Source organism: Nerophis ophidion, linkage group LG02 (genome assembly GCF_033978795.1).
Source record: "Nerophis ophidion isolate RoL-2023_Sa linkage group LG02, RoL_Noph_v1.0, whole genome shotgun sequence".
Classification (NCBI taxonomy): Eukaryota; Metazoa; Chordata; class Actinopteri; order Syngnathiformes; family Syngnathidae; genus Nerophis; species Nerophis ophidion.
Window position 1 is genome coordinate 86,930,167 of NC_084612.1, and position 13,435 is coordinate 86,943,601.

The 13,435-nt window shown below is 41.3% G+C and overlaps 2 protein-coding genes across 3 annotated transcripts in view; both read right to left on the minus strand.

The window, feature by feature from the left end:
- The window catches only part of LOC133547611 (gastrula zinc finger protein XlCGF8.2DB-like), a 215,746-nt gene that overhangs the window by 23,718 nt on the left and 178,593 nt on the right, over positions 1 to 13,435 (minus strand). The window lies entirely within an intron of this gene.
- Positions 1 to 13,435, minus strand: part of LOC133547624 (gastrula zinc finger protein XlCGF8.2DB-like) — a 33,515-nt gene that overhangs the window by 16,926 nt on the left and 3,154 nt on the right. The window contains exon 2 of one of the 2 annotated variants that reach the window (XM_061893239.1): positions 2,161 to 3,166. The exons of the other annotated variant lie outside the window; for it this stretch is intronic. Coding sequence (XP_061749223.1) covers positions 2,161 to 3,166 — 1,006 coding nt within the window. The remainder of the gene's footprint in view (positions 1 to 2,160; positions 3,167 to 13,435) is intronic. 2 annotated transcript variants of the gene reach the window in all.

Consider the following 13,435-nt stretch of genomic DNA (forward strand, 5'->3'; position numbering starts at 1 on the left):
CAGCGTCTCCCTCCACCCACATTTAATGCCAAACAAACACTTACCAATCGACGGATTTAAGTTGCTCCAGTGTCACAAGATGCAAAAGTCCCTAGCGTTTGGTCTGCACATTTTACCGGCGATGCTAAGGCAGACATGGTACAGAGAAGTATGGATATCCTGCACATGCATTTCCAACGATAAAGTCAACAAAATCCCAAAAGTGAGTTTTGTTGATGTTATTGACTTATGTGCTAATCAGACATATTTGGTCGCGGCATGACTGCCAGCTAATCGATGCTAACATGCTATTTAGGCTAGCCGTATGTACATTTGTAGCTATATTTTCATCCAGCGTTTCCCTCCACCCACATTTAATGCCAAACAAACACTTACCAATCGACAGATTTAAGTTGCTCCAGTGTCACAAGATGCAAAAGTCCCGATCGTTTGGTCTGCACATTTTACCAGCGATGCTAAGGCAGACATGGCCGAATAGCGTCAATAGCTATTCGCTCAAAAGTTTCAGTTTCTTCTTCAATTTTGTTTTCGTTATCTGCCGCCATACTCCAACGATCCGTTTCAATACACGCGTAATCTGTTGAATCGCTTAAATCCGAGTCCGAATCCGAGCTAATGTCGCTATATCTTGCTGTGCTACCCGCCTGGATAGCATGTATATCACTGGATGACGTCACAGGAAAATGGACGGTGGCTTCACAGATAGCGAAAATCAGGTACTTTAAAGCCTTTTTTCGGGATATTCCACGATGGGTATAATTTTGAAAAATAAAATAAGCCACTGGGAACTGATATTTATTGGTTTTAACCCTTCTCAAATGGCGATAATGTTCCCCTTTAACCTTGTTTACAATACTTTCACAGTAGTTTTAAATCACAGGCAGGCAAGAGTGTGTCCTTACATGGACACTGTAATGTATGTCCTACAGACAATATATCAGTCAGCTCTTTGTGAGGTCTTCATTGTGCTACATGACGTCACAGTTTGTGAGGGTCGAGATCAATTAGTGTCCATGTTTTTACAAAGTCAAATGGTCCTCTTTGTTTTCACGCCTCGTTTAAAGGCCTACAGAAACCCACTACTACCGACCACGCAGTCTGATAGTTTATACATCAATGATGAAATATTAACATTGCAACACATGCCAATACGGCCGGTTTAGTTTACTAAATTGCAATTTTAAATTTCGCGCGGAAGTATCATGCTAAAACGTCACGGTATGATGACGCGTGCGCTTGACGTCACGCATTGTAGAGGACATCTTGTTCCAGCACCATTCCCAGCTATAAGTAGTCTGTTTCCATCGTATAATTCCACAGTATTATGGACATCTGTGTTGCTGAATCTTTTGCAATTTGTTAAATGAATAATGAAGACGTCAAAGAAGAAAGCTGTAGGTGGGAAGCGGTGTATTGCGGCCCCCTTTAGCAACACAAACACAGCTGGTGTTTCATTCCCGAAAGATGACGGTGAAGCTTTCCTATGGAACAGAGCGGTCAAGCGAACACGTTTGGATTGGACCACACACACAAAGTACAGTGTATTATGCAGCGATCGTGTTTCGAAGAGGGTCCCTTGCGAAGGGCAGAAATGGACATCGCCACCAGCCGTCGACTGGTGCTGCAGAAAGGTACGGGCCGACTTTCAGGTTGTACAGGTACGACCATATAATCTCACTAAAACACTAGTAACACAATAAGCAGATAAGGGATTTTCCAGAGTTATCCTCGTGAATGTGTCTCATAACATCTTAATCGCTCCCACTGTATAGTCTTTTTTTTCTTATAGTCCTTCACTCTCGCTTTCCTCATCCAGGAATTTTTCATTCTCGCTCAAATTAATGGGGAAATCGTCGCTTTCTCTGTCCGAATCGCTCTCGCTGGTGGTGGCCATGATTGTAAACAATGTTCAGATGTGAGGAGCTCTACAACCAGTGACGTCACGCGCATATAGTCTGCTACTTCCGTTACAGGCAAGGCTTTTTTTATCAGCACCAAACGTTGCGAACTTTATCATCAATGTTCTTTACTAAATCCTTTCAGCAAAAATATGGCAATATCGCAAAATTATCAAGTATGACACAGGATAGATCTGCTATCCCCATTTAAATAAGAACATCTCATTTCAGTAGGCCTTTAAAGTCCCGCAGCGTCACTTACCGCTGCTTCCTGTCAGCACACTTGTGATGGTGGAACTGAAACTTACGAGTGAATCTCTTGTTACAAATTTTGCAACTGATCAACTTCTCGCCAGTGTGCGTCTTTGTGTGTTGCACCAACGAAGAACCGTCGAAAAACCTCTTGTCGCAAAACGAGCAGCAAAAAGGTTTTTCCCCGGTGTGCCTCCTCATGTGAATTGTCAAATGAATTTTTTGAGCTACCCTCAGGCCACAAACCGAACAGGCAAAGGGTTTCTCTCCAGTGTGCGTTCTTGTGTGTGTCATCATATTTGCTTTCATCGAGAATTGTTGGCCGCACACCGAGCAAGCAAACGGTTTCTCGCCGGTGTGCGTTTTGTGATGTTGAGCCAACGCTGAGCGATCACAAAAACTCTTGGTGCACGATGAGCAGGAAAACGGCCGCTCTCCGGTGTGCGTTCTTGTGTGTTTCAGCAAATTCCCCTTCTGAGAGAACTTTTTACTGCAGAATGAACAGCTGAATGGTTTCTCGCCCGTGTGACACCTCATGTGTGTTTTCAAAGTTGACTTGCTGACAAACGTTTTGTCACACTGAGGACATTTCACGTGTTTGTTGACGGCGTGACACTGCCGGTGCTTCTTTAAATGACTTTTGCTGTTAAATGTTTTGTCACAATGGGAACACGTGTATTGTTTGTTGAGAGCGTGACACGTCATATCAGCTTGACAGGCTCCATTGTCAGTGTCGGGAGACTGCAACGATGTGTCGTCACAATCTGACAGCGGAGCTAAGAAACCGTCAGGTTCTGATCTTCTCTTCGCCTCACCGAGACTATGATGAAGCAGTGGCCGCTGAGCTTCATCTTCACTCTTCACATTCACGCAAGTCACTGGAAACCTGCTGATGTCAGCTTCTTCCTGAGCCCACACTTGCTCTTCCTCTTTAATGTGGAGCATCTGTGGCTTCTCATGCTCTGCCCTGGAGCTCCCCTCCTGCTGCTCAGGGGGAAGTTCTTCTTCACGGACGCCTGTAGGACAAAAAAACACAAACACTTAAAGGCCTACTGAAACCCACTAATACAGACCACGCAGTCTGATAGTTTATATATCAATGATGAAATATTAACATTGCAACACATGCCAATACGGCCGGTTTAGTTTACTAAATTGCAATTTTAAATTTGCCGTGGAGTTTCTTGTTGAAAACGTCGCGGAATGATGACGTGTGCGTGTGACGTCACGGACTGTCAGGAAATATTAGCGCAGCACCGCTGGCGGCTAAAATTCGTCTCTTTTCATAGCACAATTAAACAGTATTCTGGACATCTGTGTTGCTGAATCTTTTGCAATTTTTTCAATTAATAATGGAGAAGTCAAAGTAGAAAGATGGAGTTGGGAAGCTTTAGCCTTTAGCCACACAAACACACGGTGATTCCTTGTTTAAATTTTCGGAGGTGAAGCTTTACTATGGATTAGAGCGGTCAAGCGAACATGTCAACAGGCAGGTTTCGGTGAGACAATTGTGGTAAAAAGTCGTCTCATACCGGAGATCTGTGGAGTTTGCGCCGTCCTTGTATCTGCCGTGACTTCCCTCAGACACTGGCCTCAAGACACCCGTGGACACAACAATCCGATTTTCAGGTACTATTTAATCTCACTAAAACACTATCAACACAATAGGCAGATAAGGGATTTTCCAGAATTATCCTAGTAAATGTGTCTAATAACATCTGAATCACTCCCACTGCAATCGCCTTAATTTTTTTAAAAAACTTTTATCTAGTCCTTCACTCTAAATTTCCTCATCCACGAATCTTTCATCCTTGCTCAAATTAATGGGGAAATTGTCGTTTTCTCGGTCCGAATAGGTCTTGCTGCTGGAGGCTCCCATTAAAAACAATGTGAGGACGTGAGGAGCCCTAACCCTTGTGACGTCATCGTCTGCGACTTCCGGTAAAGGCAAGGCTTTTTTTATCAGCACCAAAAGTTGCAAACTTTATCGTCGATGTTCTCTACTAAATCCTTTCAGCAAAAATATGGCAATATCGCGAAATGATCAAGTATGACACATAAAATGGACCTGCTATCCCCGTTTAAATAAGAAAATCTCATTTCAGTAGGCCTTTAATGGTGCGAAAGAACAAACCTCCCTTGACAATGTGTGTTCTTTTCCCCGATGCATGAAAAAGACAGACACCAGTAGGGCTGGGCGATGTACCGATATATCGTGGGGTTGTCTCTATGCAATATAGAAAATGACTATATCGTGATATTCGAGTATACCTTCTCACGCAGTTGCTTTTAGCTGCGGGTATTACACTACATGTGTTTCCCACTCTTTCTTGTCACTCCTTCTCACAGACGTAAACCTAGCGCACCTTCTGACACACGTCACGTGTGCAACGTCACACTGAGCAGACAGGTCATGACATGGTAATGTTAGCTGTGATGCTAATGGTGAGGTGCGGATGGTAATACGAGAGAGAGAAGGTGCGAATCTGGTAACATATGGAGGAAGAATTGTCCGGCGGTGGTTTGGCTTAGGACTGGGTGATATGGCCTTTTTTTAATATTTCAATATTTTAGGCCATATCGCGATACACAATTTATATCTCAATATTTTTGCCTTAGCTTTGAATGAAAACTTGATGCATATAATCACAGCAGTATGATGATTCTATGTGTCTCCATTAAAATATTCTTGTTTCCATCCATCCATCCATTTTCTACCGCTTATTCCCTTTTTGGGGTCGCGAGGGGCGCTGGCGCCTATCTCAGCTACAATCGGGCGGAAGGCGGGGTACACCCTGGACAAGTCGCCACCTCATCGCAGGGCCAACACAGATAGACGGACAACATTCACACTCACATTCACACACTAGGGCCAATTTAGTGTTGCCAATCAACCTATCCCCAGGTGCATGTCTTTGGAGGTGGGAGGAAACCGGAGTACCCGGAGGGAACCCACGCATTCACGGGGAGAACATGCAAACTCCACACAGAAAGATCCTGAGCCTGGATTTGAACCCAGGACTGCAGGACCTTCGTATTGTGAGGCAGACGCACTAACCCCTCTGCCACCGTGAAGCCTGCGCATATAAGTAAGAGTGTTAAAATTGTTTATACTGCATTAATATATGCTACTTTTAAACTTTCATCCAGAGAAGGAAATCACAACTAAAAGTCAATTGACCAAATGTGTATTTATTAAACAGTTATTAAGCAGTGGCACAAACATTCATGTCATTTCAAAACAGAAAGTGCAAGATTGCCAGAGACTTTTTAGAACGAGCTATTAGTGCACTTTTGTGCATGATGTCACTAAGATGACTTATCAAAACAACACTAAATTAAAGTGCACTTTTTGTACAGAACGCCACCACAATAGTTTAAAACAAATAAAGTGCACTTTTGTGCATGATGTCACACAAGATATTTCAATAACTGTCAAATACAAATGAGCTGCATAATAGGAAATCATATAGTGTTCGTCTTTCGCCATGTGGTAGGTTACTGCGGACATTATCTCATTCTGTTGCCTACATTTTAATACGGTGTTGATCTGGAAATGTTTGCCTCTGCATTTTGATGGTGTGGGCGTGTGGCACCGAACGGAGATGATGACATGCGGAGTAATCACTCTTCATTCTCTAGCAGGTGACGTTTCAAATGATGCTACATATTAGCAGTACTGCTACTTTATGTAGCAACACTTTTGCCCCACACTTGAAAAATTACGGTTGTCTGTTTCGACATATTCCCACTTGAAGCCAAACCACCGCCAGACGATGTACCCCGTGCTGTTTTTCTTGGGAATTAATTCTTCCTTCATTCTCTCGTATTACCACTCGCACGGCTGCGCTAGCGTCACAGCTAACGTTACCCATGCTGCTACCTCTCTGCTCCGCGAGGGCGTATACATATGTGACATATGACGTGACAGTATGTGACGTATGTAAGAATGAGCACTTGCTGTCTGTGAGAAGGAAAGACAGGAAAGAGCGAGAAGAGCCTGCAATTTAATGGCAGCAGCTAAAAGCAACTGCGTGAGAACGTATACTTGAATATCACGATATAGTCATTTTCTATATCGCACAGAGACAAACCCGCGATATATCGTGTATATCGATATATCGCCCAGCCCTAGTTTGGCTTCAAGCGGGAAGATGTTCAACGTGTATGCGGCAAAAGCGTTGCTACAAAAAGTGTGATGTCCACATATGTGGACGCAAGGTTGTAGGAATTAACAATGACAAAAGTTTGAGCTGTTTGTTTGGGACTCGTTTTTTATGTACGTGCACGTTATGCGTCAACAATTGCCCACTCTGGCAACTGGACTAGAGAATGAGCTAGAGTTAAAGGGGATTTAGCAGCAATCGGATTACCTTAAATAAAAAATAATGATATATATATGTATATATGTATATATATATATATATATATATATATATATATATATATATATATATATATATATATATATATATATATATATATATATTTAAAATGGGCTTCACGGTGGCAGAGGGGTTAGTGCGTCTGCCTCACAATACGAAGTTCCTGTAGTCCTGGGTTCAAATCCAGGCTCGGGATCTTTCTGTGTGGAGTTTGCATGTTCTCCCCGTGAATGCGTGGGTTCCCTCCGGGTACTCCGGCTTCCTCCCACTTCCAAAGACATGCACCTGGGGATAGGTTGATTGGCAACACTAAATTGGCCCTAGTGTGTGAATGTGAGTGTGAATGTTGTCTGTCTATCTGTGTGGGCCCTGCGATGAGGTGGCGACTTGTCCAGGGTGTACCCTGCCTTCTGCCCGATCGTAGCTGATATAGGCGCCAGCGCCCCCGCGACCCCGAAAGGGAATAATCGGTAGAAAATGGATGGATGGATGGATATATTTAAAATTACATACATATATTTAATTGTACTTATTTTCTATTTTATTTATTTATTTACATTTGAATTCACTTTTTGTGTTCATTATTCTGAAGGGTAGTAGTTCAAGGTATAGTAGTACAATTTTGTACTCACATTTTTATTTTGTCCTAATTTTCTATCTAGTTTCATTTATACTTTTTATATTAATTATTTTATTTTATCCTAACTTATTGTTTTTTTTCTCCATATAATGTAAAAATGCTATAAACTTTTTTTTTAGGTAAGAAAAAATTAAAACTAGTGATGTCACTGCCAAAGCATGGAAATATGGCACCGCATTATGTAATGTTTACAATGAAAACGCAACAAAAAAAGCTTATAAATATACATATATATATATATATATATATATAATAGCTAATATTTCAGAATAATTCCCACCGATAGATTAGTATTTTTGTAAATCAAATTATGCAGATCCACAGGTTATCGTACAATTGAAACTAGTGATTGATTAACGTGAACCCCGACTTAAACAAGTTCAAAAACTTATTCGGGTGTTACCATTTAGTGGTTAATTGTACAGAATATGTACTGTACTGTGCAATCTACTAATAAAAGTTTCAATCAATCAATCAATCAATCAATCAATCAATCAATCAAATTCCTTGATAATAAAAAAAAATCTGTGAAAAAACAACATAAGCCAGTGTTTTGAGCGGCTCTTTGAAAAGAACGCCTCCTAAAGATGCGTTTCCTTTCAAAAAGCCATAAATCCCACCTCTAGTTCCCTCTGACGGTGCCTTGATTTCTTTTAAAGATGTTCCGTGGGGTGTGGCGCGTGACTTGCAATTCTCTTCCAAAACCCTTAATTGTGTTTTCCTGTGTGAGCAACCACAACTCTTGGATCAGAATAATTAAAACCTATATCTACACACACCGACATATATGGGGTGTAAATCTTTGGGCAGCTTTACTTAAAGGAAAACTGGTTTTGTTTAGTAAAATACTTCTCAAACATTTAATTAAGTCAAATACAAATAAGGCAAAAAAGTTTCCAACGTTTCTCTTTTCTAAAGTAAATCATTTCGACAAATTTGGACATCTACATCAACAATATGAGTTCGCTAAATGACTGGACAGGACTGATTGAAAAAAAAAAAAAATGTTTTACATTTTTTTTAATCGTATAAGAAACGTTACAAATAAGAATCGCCATTAATCTGAAAATCAATTTTTTTGACAGGCCTGCTATACATATATTTGTATAAACCTATATATTTGAGCTAGGGTTGCACGATTAATCAACATCAAAGTTTTAATTTGTGCGATAAATATCCGCAAGAGGTAGAGTTTTTTCCCCCTCCACCGTCACTGGTATTTGACTGACAGACACCTTCGCCAATTAGAATTGTTGAGCCTTCTTAATTCTTAATTCTTCTTAATTATATTTATAAATATAGCGCTTTTCTCAAGTGACTCAAAGCCGTTTACATTGTGACACCCAATATCTAAGTTACATTTAAACCAGTGTGGGTGGAACTGGGAGCAGGTGGGTAAAGTGTCTTGCCCAAGGACACAACGGCAGTAACTAGGATGGCACAAGCGGGAATCGAACCCTGCAACTCTCAAGTTGCTGGCACGGCCACTCTACCAACCGAGCTATGCCGCCCCTTGTGTCCTTTGCCTCCTCCTGGCCACTCAAAAGTGTTTACAGAAAAGTTTGTGTGTGCTGTAGTGGAGGCAGCCAGTACGCCAATAACAAACACCACTTGATCAAAGCGCTGCTAAAAAATAGATTGTCACTTACAATCTGCTCAGTGGCCTAGTGGTTAGATTGTCCGCTCTGAGATCGGTAGGTTGTGAGTTCAAACCCCGGCCGAGTCATTCCAAAGACTATAAAAATTACCTTCCTGCTTTGCAGTCAGCATCATGGGTTGGAATCGGGGGTTGAATCACCAAAAATGATTCCCGGGCGTGGCCACCGCTGCTGCTCACTGCTACTCCGCCCAATCCAGGGGGTGATCAAAGGTGATGGATCAAATGCAGAGAATAATTTTGCCACACCTAGTGTGTGTGTGACAATCATTGGTACTTTAATGATAACAATACTGCTGATACTTAAGTCAAAAGTCAGGTCACGAGATGTTAATTAAGTATCGTTGGCCGTTTTCAGATGTTTTTTAGAGGGCTTTAGGGGAGGAGTGGTCCATCCATCCATTTTCTACCGCTTATTGCCTTTCAGGGTCGCGGGGGGCGCTGGCGCCTATCTCAGCTACAATCGGGCGGAAGGCAGGGTACACCCTGGACAAGTCGCCACCTCATCGCAGGGCCAACACAGATAGACAGACAACATTCACACTCACATTCACACACTAGGGCCAATTTAGTGTTGCCAATCAACCTATCCCCAGGTGCATGTCTTTGGAAGTGGGAGGAAGCCGGAGTACCCGGAGGGAACCCACGCATTCACGGGGAGAACATGCAAACTCCACACAGAAAGATCCCGAGCCTGGATTTGAACCCAGGACTGCAGGAACTTTGTATTGTGAGGCAGACGCACTAACCGGGGAGGATTGTTGGCCGCCTCCTGCTTGCCATATTTACGAATGCTTAAAAAATTAGAAACATTTGAATAATAGGCACAAAAAAGTGCAGTTCCCCCTTGACTCTAAATAGTTTGAGTTTATTTTGGAACATGCAAGCATACAACATGATACATAATACTTAGTAATACTTAATTTTCCTAAAGGAACTCTCCTGAAGGAATCAATAAAGTAATATCTATCTATCTACATCACAATTTCCAGTTTCTCTTTTCAACATGTTTGAAAAGGAGCAGGAAGAAGCAGAGCTTATTTAATCCGACCCCTTTTCAGTTGCCAAAACTTTTGTTCACTTTCCGTTCTCAATTCACTTCCTGTTATCAATATTTTCACAATATAGTCCATAAGTAATCACAATAACAATAAATAAATAAATAATACTTGGTGAAGTAAGTTACATTTCCTTTGGTGAGATGAGTAAGATTATTTTGAAACAGAACGGATGGATGAATGAAATAAATTCAGAATGTTTATCATGGTTCTTCTTCTTAATATTGTGTAAACACTTTAAGTTTGAAGAGTTTATAGAAGTGGATCATATTAGTACATTGTTTGATTGCTTTGCTTAATCCATTCCATAATTTAATTCCACATACAGATATACTGAAGGTCATAAGTGTTGTGCGTGCATACAAATGTTTTAAGTTACATTTTTCTCTAAGATTATATTTTTCCTTTTTTTTTTTTTGAGAAGAATTGTTGTATATTCTTGGGTAGAAGGTTACAGTTTGCTTTGTGTATAATTATAGCTGTTTGCAAATTCACTATGATGTGGAATTTCAGTATTTTTAATTCAGTAAATAAAGGGTTTGTACTGTATGTTCTCTACAGTATATCCAACCTAATCTTTTTTGTAACACCATTAATAAATGAATTGTACTTTTGTAGTTATTTCCCCATATTTCTACACAATAACTCAGATATGGTAACACTAGAGAGCAGTAGAGAATATTACCGTATCTTTCGGAGTATAAGGCGCACCTGCCGAAAAAGCATAATAAAGAAGGGAAAAAACATATATAAGTCCCACTGGAGTCTAAGTGGCATTTTTTGGGGAAATTTATTTGATAAAACTCAACACCAAGAATAGACATTTGAAAGGCAATTTAAAATAAACAAAGAATAGTGAACAACAGGCTGAATAAGTGTACGTTAAATAACGCATAAATAACCAACTGAGAAGGTGCCTGCTATGTTAATGTAACATATTATGGTAAGAGTCATTCAAATAACTATAACATATAGAAAATGCTATACCTTTACCAAACAATCTGTCACTCCTTATCGCTAAATCCCATGAAATCTTATACGTCTAGTCTCTTACGTGAATGAGCTAAATAATATTATTTGATATTTTACGGTAATGTGTTAATAATTTCACACATAAGTCGCTCCTGAGTATAAGTCGCACCTCTGGGCAAACTATGAAAAAAACTGCGACTTATAATCCAAAAAATACGGTAAGTGATTTTTGGTCGAGAACATGTTTTGCTTCATTCATTATTGACGTGTTTCTTGCTACTTGAGGTTGTATATTTTTTAAATGAGACTTCCAGGGATCGTGAGATCAACAGGCGGATCGGTGCGGCGTCTTCAGTAATGCGGACGTTGTACCGGTCCGTTGTGGTGAAGAAGGAGCTGAGCCGGAAGGCAAAGCTCTCAATTTACCGGTCGATCTACGTTCCCATCCTCACCTATGGTCATGAGCTTTGGGTCATGACCGAAAGGATAAGATCACGGGTACAAGCGGCCGAAATGAGTTTCCTCCGCCGTGTGGCGGGGCTCTCCCTTAGAGATAGGGTGAGAAGCTCTGCCATCCGGGAGGAACTCAAAGTAAAGCCGCTGCTCCTTCACATCGAGAGGAGCCAGATGAGGTGGTTCGGGCATCTGGTCAGGATGCCACCCGAACGCCTCCCTAGGGATGTGTTTAGGGCACGTCCAACCGGTAGGAGGCCACGGGGAAGACCCAGGACACGTTGGGAAGACTATGTCTCCCGGCTGGCCTGGGAACGCCTCGGGATCCCTCGGGAAGAGCTAGACGAAGTGGCTGGGGAGAGGGAAGTCTGGATTTCCCTGCTTAGGCTGTTGCCCCCGCGACCCGACCTCGGATAAGCGGAAGATGATGGATGGATGGATGGACTTCCAGTTCAACTTATCATCAACCATTATATCTAGAAATTTGGTATAATGATGAACATAGTAGTAATATATTATACATAACACTGGGTGTCATTTGTTAATTAGTTTAAGACATGTCCTGTCTGTTAGGATAATGTATAAAAAAATATGATATGCAGGCATGTGAAGTCCACTATAAATTCACTGCATTTTGCATCCAAACAGTGATTGGGAAATTGGTGAAATAAGTGAAAAAAGATACAAAGACACTTCATTCATATTCAACATAAATTCACATTGAATTAAGTTGAAATGCAACCTAAAACATCCATTTTCTACCGCCTGTCCCGTTCGGGGTCGCAGGGGTGCTAGAGCCTGTCTCAGGTGCATTCGGGCAAAAGGCGGCGTACACCCTGGACAAGTCGCCACCTCATCACAGGGACAACACAGACAGACATTCACACACTAGGGCCAATTTAGTGTCGCCAATCAACCTATCCCCAGGTGCATGTCTTTGGAAGTGGGAGGAAGCCGGAGGGAACCCACGCAGTCACGGGGAGAACATGCAAACTCCACAGAGAAAGCACCTGAGCGCAGGATAGAACCCAGGACCTTTGAATTGTGAAGCAGACACACTAACTTTTAAACTACTTTTCCATTTTGACAAGAACATGTAAAAAAAAAAAAAGCAGAACAAAACTCTAAAGGCCTTAGTGGCCACATGCGTGGACAGCACATTTTTGCTCTTATTTCCAAAATTGTGTTCACTGCTGAATTGGGGTCACATGACATATGGACACTTATGCTGCCATCTGGTGGTGTCAGAAGAGTATAACATAGGGCGATATATATATAAATATATATATGTATATATTCGATATATTGCGGGTTTGTCTCTGTGCAATATAGAAAATGACTATATCGTGATATTGGAGTATATGTTCTCACGCAGTTGCTTTTAGCTGCTGGCATTACACTACAGGCTCTTCCCGCTCTTTCTTGTCTCTCCTTCTCACAGACAGCAAGTGCACCTTCTTACAAACGTCACATACGTATACGCCCTCGCGGAGCAGAGCGGTAGCAGCATGGGTAACGTTAGCTGTGGTGTGATTGGTAATACAAGAGAAAGAAGGTACGAATCTGGTAACAAATGAAGGAATAATTAATTCCCAAGAAAAACAACTGAGGGTCCTTCGTCGGCGGTGGTTTGGCTTCAAGTGGGAATATGTCGAACAGACAACCGTAACTTGTCAAGCTGGGGGCAAAAGCGTTGCTACAAAAAGTAGCATTGCTGCTAATATGTAGCATCATTTGAGAAGTCACCTGCTAGAGAATGAAGAGTGCTTACTCCGCATGTCAACATCTCCATTCGGTGCCACACGCCCACACCATCGGAATGCCGAGGCAAAAATTACCAACAAAATTACCAACAACAAAAGGAGATAACGTCCGCAGTAACTTACCACATAGCAAAGGACAAACACTATTTGATTTCCTATTATGCAGTTCATTTTTTTTTGACAGTTATTGACATACCTTGTGTGACATCATGCACAAAAGTGCACTTCATTTGTTTTAAACTATTGTAGTGGCGTTCTGTACAAAAAGTGCACTTTGATTTAGTGTTTTTTTTTTTTTTTTTTAATTAAATCAACACAAAAACACACAAGATACACTTTCCATCAGTGCATCAACCC